Raw genomic sequence first — 6,651 nt, forward strand, 5'->3', positions numbered from 1 at the left:
AATTTACACATTCTTCATTTAAAACATTCAAATAATAAATTAATAGATTTTTAATCTTTCTCATTTTTACTTAACATCAAATTTAAACTCATACTTAAAATTTTAAAAAGCGTCACGAAGAAGAAATTATTATAATAGTTTGCAATAACGAGAGTTTGCATCAGTATTGACCCTGCTCAGATGAATTTCCACACACACACACATATATATATATATATCCTAGTTTAGATTTCAGTTTATCCTTAACTAATAAAACTTAAATTGGGCATCATACTATGATTAATGACAGCTTTTAAAGTTTCTTATTTTAACAATTCTAAAACTTGTGTTATATATTTTTTTTAAGAATAATGATATTTTAATAATATGTTTTTTAGAATATTTTAATATTATCTATGTGTTATTATTTATTATTAGTCTATGTTAATGTATATGATTAATATTATTATTGATTATGGAATAATTTTAAATCAATTAGATAATGAGATTAAAATGTTATAAAAAAAATGTAGTGAAAGGATCATTATGCATTTTTTAAAATTGGACAAAACAAAACCATGTTAAACTTCTAAAATTCAATGTAGCAAAGAAAAAAGAAAAAGAAACAGCAAATGCAAGTTACACCATGGTGGCATAATCATAGGAAATGCTCAGATAAGATAAAGAAAAAAAAAGTTTAATTGAAGATAACGTTGAAAAGGCTTCAAGTGAATATAAAGTTGCATCATGAAAGCTAAAAGGCGTCGTCGTCACATCCAAGCATGACATTGGCATTGTGCAAGTCACTAAGTATTTCGATTGTTTCCAACGTTGGTTATCAAATTTTAAACCCGAATATTCCGTGTCTCTTCCTACGAAGCACGTATGAATATCAGACAAATCATATAAAAAAACATAAAAGTCACTGTGAAAAGAAAATACGGCATATATAATACATGACAAGCCTTTGATTGATGCCCAAAGTGACTGACCGGCACATGGGGAATGGAGGTTTTAGCACACTAACTCTTATCTTGTGCTATGCAATGGCAACCGTTTCATTCCTCCCTCGTACAAATACACTATCGTGTAGCTACCTCACGTTCTGGGAAAATGATGCATGGCTGCAACTGCGAGGAGATGCAGCAGTTTCAGGTTCAGAAATCCAAGTCACATCTAACAGGGAAGGAAATAACAACAGTTACAGTGTTGGACGTGTCACACCTATTATAATGATGCATCTCTGGGATAAGAGTTCTGGGAAACTTGCAGACTTCACTACCCACTTTTCGTTCTCTGTTTATTCAAATGAACTTCAGTTTGGAGATGGGTTGGCATTCTTTTTGGCGGATCCTGGGCTTCCACTTTTGAATAACATCACGGAAGGTGGTGGTCTTGGCCTTGTGGATGGTGACAGAGTGTTGAACTCAACTCAACACTCATTTGTGGCAGTGGAGTTTGACACCTTCCAGAATCCATGGGACCCCGAAGACCCTCATGTAGGTATGAACTTCAACTCTATGAAGTCCAATGTAACTGCATCATGGTTAGCTGTTTTGTCACAAGATGAGGTTTATAATTGTAGCATTGAGTACAATTCCACCACTTTTTGTTTAACTGCTTCTTTCACCGGCTACTATTACCCAAAATATGGTCGGATACAAAATAGCCTTTCGTACAAAGTTGATTTGAGAAAGCACTTACCAGAGAGGGTTATGGTTGGCTTTTCCGCAGCTGCGGGATATTATGTTGAGGAGCATATTCTGAAGTCATGGTCGTTTAGTTCAGGCTTAGAAATAGAAATTGGTGATACTTCCGGTGATGATAATAAAGTAGTTGAGTGGGTAGGAATTGGGATAGGTTTGGGGGTTTTCTTAGGATTGGCTTGTTTTCTGATGTGGAGAAGGATAAAAGGGAATGAAAAAGTGTTGGAATTTGATCTAAAAATGGATGATGAGTTCCAAAAGGGAATAGGACCCAAGAGGTTTCGCTACAATGAACTCGAAAGTGCAACAAGTAGATTTTCAGAGTCGGTGAAGCTTGGACAAGGAGGCTTCGGTGGCGTGTATAAAGGTTTTCTGAAGGATTTAAACTCCTACGTTGCCATCAAGAGGGTATCGAGAGAATCAAAGCAGGGGGTTAAGGAATATGCTACTGAAGTTAAGATCATTAGCCAGTTGAGGCACAAGAATCTGGTGCAACTCCTTGGTTGGTGCCATAGAGAAAAAGATCTCCTTCTTGTATATGAATTCATGCCAAACGGAAGCTTAGATTTCCATTTATATGGGAAGGGTTTCTTGACATGGTCAGTGAGGTATAACATAGCTCTAGGCTTGGCTTCAGCGTTGCTATACCTGCAAGAAGAGTGGGAACAATGTGTTCTTCACAGGGACATTAAATCAAGCAACATAATGTTGGATTCGAGCTTCAACGCAAAGCTTGGTGATTTTGGTTTGGCTAGGTTGGTTGATCATGAAAAGGGGTCACAAACGACGTTTATAGCCGGGACAAGAGGCTACATTGCACCAGAATATGTGACCACAGGGAAAGCTTATAAGGAATCTGATATATACAGTTTTGGGGTTGTGTTATTGGAGATAGCGAGTGGAAGAAAAGCCATTGATCTAAAGGCACAGGAGGGGAAGATATCAATAGTAGAGTGGGTTTGGGAGATGTATGAATTGGGAGAGATGTTGAAAGTTGCAGACCCAAAACTGTGTGGAGCATTTCATGATGAACAGATGAAAAGGTTAGTGGGCATAGGTCTTTGGTGTGCTCATCCAAATTACAGATTCAGGCCTTCTGTCATGCAAGTCATTCAAATGCTTAAATTTGAAGCTGAATTGCCAACTCTCCCAAAGTGGCTACCTGTTCATAATTTCTATCCTTCAACAATAAAAATAAATTTTTCATCGTCTTCAAACACTGTACCTACCCAACAAATTTTATAGAAGAAACTATTCATACGGAAATTGCTCGCCTTATGTTTTGGCACCATTTTTTTTACTGAACATGCTAACACCAATAGCATAATAATAATTATTTTAAAATACAAAAATAATATTTACAATTAGTTTACTTTAAAAGCCAAAATTTCATGTTATAACTTAGCTTTACAAGTTATGAATTCTTCTTATCTCGATTCCACAGCTGTGAGTCACCTAAAAGATGTTAGAATGATAAAAACCCTTTATATAAAAGCAATAATAACATGATACGTTTATGTTGATACATAGAACAAGAATAATAAAATGATTATAAAGTTTTATATTTTTTAGTTTTTTTTTTTTTTAAAAAAAAAAGAGTCTAAAGTTTTATAATTTTTAGTTTAAAAAAAAGAGTAAAAGGTAAATAAAAATAATATTAAATAAATGTAAAAAATTTATAATTAAAGTATTCTTTTCATTTTATAAAAAAAATACTCAATATTTATATTTTTAAATTTCATAATTTTATTTAAGTTTTATTAAATATGATATGTTTGAATAAATAAAAAAGACGCATATCATATTATGAAAATGAAAAAAATAAATTACACATTTATTTAAATATCATATAATGCGAGTGTAGTTAAAAAAATGAAAAATAGGAATATATATATATTATACTTTATTAATTATAAATTTAAACATTTTAATGATTTAGTTTAGAGTTCAGTCTTCCTTAGTTTATTTCTTGTGTTAATATTAATTAATAAAATCTGAATGTGAAAAGAATCCTGGATTTGGATCAAATTGTCTTTGATTAATTCGATTGCTTATAAAAGTAAATGAGTCATTTATTTTACATCTTCATCCCCTCGGATCTTCACATTCGTGAATCCTTACTCAACACACCACAGGTGACTCTCTTGTTGACTATTCTTCGCGAACTATTACAATTTACAAAACTATTTCGCAATTTTTTACAAACTATTTCGTAATTTTCCGCCATTTCAGTTTAGGATATGGATTTGTTGTTACCATTGTTGAATTGAAGAAAATGTTAATATGTTCGTCTGTTGATGTATCGTTAAATGATTGGGTTAATTTAATTTATGAATTAGGTAATTCGTTGCCTTCTTATACCCGTTATTGTCAACGCAGCCTGAGTTTTGGTCTTAACACTTGCAAGCATGAAATAATTATGTCATATACAGTTTTCGTGATTGAATATCGATGACTAGGGATTTTTCTTGCAACTACAAGCATATCAATCCATGGGCATTTTTCCATTTCTACGGCATGTGGCATTCTCTATCTATCCCTGACTTCTCTGATTTCTTTTATCGGCACATGAGGATAATGATTACCTGTAAATTCTTGCTGAACTTTCCCATGTTAGTTTCATGAAAAGTAAACTGATAGTTAATTGCGTTATGGTGGAGTAGAAAAAATATGAGTTCCAAAGGTGTTGATGAGCAGTGCCTGGGATGGGCGGCAAGAGATGCATCCGGAGTTTTATCACCTTACAAATTCAGTCGCAGGTATCCTCCTCTCGTATACCCCTTTATAGAACGGACTGCTGGAGTTTATGTTTTCTGTAAATGGTCATTTTTTTTTTCCATTGCAACCCTATTTTAAAAAGTAACTAGTTGAGGTTCCATGTTGGATGCCACATGCTGATGTCAATTTGGTCCTGTATGTATTTTTGTATCATTTTTGTCTTATCTTGAGAGAAAAGTCGACTTTCTGACCTTTTTCTTATGGTAATATGATTGTTAAGGAATCTTGGGAACGAAGATGTTCATATTAAAATTACACACTGTGGTGTTTGCTACGCTGATGTAGTTTGGACAAGGAATAAACATGGCGACTCAAAGTATCCTGTTGTGCCTGGGTATGTACGCTTTTTTTTTCGTGTGTATGGATGAGTCGTCGAGAATCCAATGTACTTTACCTAATCTGCTTATGTTTTATTTTTTTATTTTTCATATCAGTCATGAGATTGCTGGGATTGTGACAAAGGTTGGCCCTAATGTCCACCGTTTCAATGTTGGTGACCATGTTGGAGTGGGGACTTATGTCAACTCTTGTAGGGATTGTGAGTATTGTAACGAAAAACAAGAAGTTCTTTGTACCAAGGGATCAGTATTCACTTTTAACGGTGTTGATTTTGATGGTACAATAACAAAAGGAGGATACTCAAGTTACATAGTAGTCCATGAGAGGTAAACTTAACAGATGGCTAGATGCTAATTGTGAGTTTTACATTGTCTTGTGCTCTGAATTTTGTCATAAGCTCTGAATGTACGCTTGATTTTGTACTAACTACAGATATAGTGCTGGTTCATGTCATATTTAGTGTTGCTTCTGCAGGTACTGCTTCACGATACCAAAAAACTATCCATTGGCTTCAGCAGCTCCTTTGCTTTGTGCTGGGGTTACTGTTTATTCTCCTATGGTGCGCCACAAGATGAATCAACCTGGAAAATCTCTTGGGGTGATTGGTCTTGGTGGCCTTGGTCATATGGCAGTGAAATTCGGAAAGGCATTTGGTTTGAGTGTAACAGTTTTTAGCACTAGTTTGTCCAAGAAAGAAGAGGCACTGACCTTGCTTGGTGCAGACAAATTCGTTGTTTCATCTAATCAAGAGGAAATGAAGGTAAGCGTAACATGAAGCATCTACTCATAACATTTTCATCAGATCATGAACTAAACACTGATATTGACAGACCCTTGTACTTCTTTGTCGTAAAAATTGATGGTGATTCCTATATAGGCGTTGGCTAAATCGCTGGACTTTATAATCGACACAGCATCCGGTGATCACCCATTTGATCCTTACATGTCACTTTTGAAGCCATATGGTGTTTTTGTCTTAGTTGGTTTCCCTAGTGAAATCAAATTCAGCCCTGCAAGCCTTAATATAGGTATGTTTGTTTTGAGGCATAGTTTTGTAGGAATTATCAGTTTCAATTCGGGGAATTCAATTTATTGATGCAGTGGAACTGCGTATAAATATGCATCTTCTGTTTGACAGGATCAAAGACTTTTGCCGGAAGCATTACAGGTGGTACAAAAGATACACAAGAGATGATTGACTTCTGTGCTGCAAACGATATTCACCCAAATATAGAGGTGATTCCAATCGAGTATGCCAATGAAGCTCTTGAGAGGCTCGTAAATAGAGACGTCAAATACCGTTTTGTAATTGATATTGCGAACTCCCTAAAAGAAAATTAAGAAGTTGCTTGCAAAAGCAGACATCATTGGAGTTTATCATGTTCAAAAGGTATTGATGCTTAGTGTTCATATTTACTTCCATAGACATGGTTCCAATGGAGCATTCGATTTAAATAAAATGTTGAATTTTCCTTAACTGTTTTGTATAACTGATATGATATGATTATTAGAATATTTTTGGTCATGGAAATTAATAGTGTTATTTTAATTTTAATAGTCTGTGCTCAGAAATTGTAAAGAGTGTTTTTCTTAATATTAATTGATCTGTATAATAAGATTATTGCCTCATTGTTCCGACCTCAAGCTACTAATCTACCAAAATAACATTGTTAGGGCGCTTTGGAGTAAAGCGGACTTCGATAATTCTGATATAGTTTGTCCTGAAAAGATGCATATAAATTGTCATTAACTTCTGTTACGGTGTAAATTTACTGGGACCGAAGGACTAACCTCGATGACGTCGTCTTCTGTCTTTCTGCCCGCTTCTTCTGATTTATGACCGTTCGTC

At 34.6% G+C, this 6,651-nt stretch overlaps 2 protein-coding genes across 5 annotated transcripts in view; both read left to right on the forward strand.

The window, feature by feature from the left end:
* The first annotated feature begins 977 nt into the window (after positions 1-977).
* LOC106774978 (L-type lectin-domain containing receptor kinase IX.1-like) lies at positions 978-2,939 on the forward strand. The gene has a single exon (XM_014662000.2). It carries the CDS (start codon positions 978-980, stop codon positions 2,928-2,930), a length of 1,953 nt encoding a protein of 650 aa, XP_014517486.1. The 3' UTR covers positions 2,931-2,939.
* A 773-nt stretch (positions 2,940-3,712) lies between these two features.
* The window catches only part of LOC106775051 (probable cinnamyl alcohol dehydrogenase 1), a 6,308-nt gene continuing 3,369 nt past the window's right edge, over positions 3,713-6,651 (forward strand). Inside the window, exons 1-8 of one of the 4 annotated variants that reach the window (XM_022786744.1) lie at positions 4,070-4,200; positions 4,349-4,444; positions 4,684-4,797; positions 4,898-5,128; positions 5,277-5,562; positions 5,680-5,830; positions 5,941-6,192; positions 6,477-6,628. In XM_022786744.1, coding sequence (XP_022642465.1) covers positions 4,178-4,200; positions 4,349-4,444; positions 4,684-4,797; positions 4,898-5,128; positions 5,277-5,562; positions 5,680-5,830; positions 5,941-6,143 — 1,104 coding nt within the window. In that variant the 5' untranslated portion in view covers positions 4,070-4,177 and the 3' untranslated portion in view covers positions 6,144-6,192; positions 6,477-6,628. Of the gene's footprint in view, positions 3,821-4,069; positions 4,201-4,348; positions 4,445-4,683; positions 4,798-4,897; positions 5,129-5,276; positions 5,563-5,679; positions 5,831-5,940; positions 6,357-6,476; positions 6,629-6,651 lie in introns of those variants that run through there. The other 3 variants (XM_014662084.2, XM_022786745.1, XM_022786743.1) reach the window with 3 other exon arrangements.

Source organism: Vigna radiata, chromosome 10 (assembly GCF_000741045.1).
Source record: "Vigna radiata var. radiata cultivar VC1973A chromosome 10, Vradiata_ver6, whole genome shotgun sequence".
In the NCBI taxonomy this organism is placed as follows: Eukaryota; Viridiplantae; Streptophyta; class Magnoliopsida; order Fabales; family Fabaceae; genus Vigna; species Vigna radiata.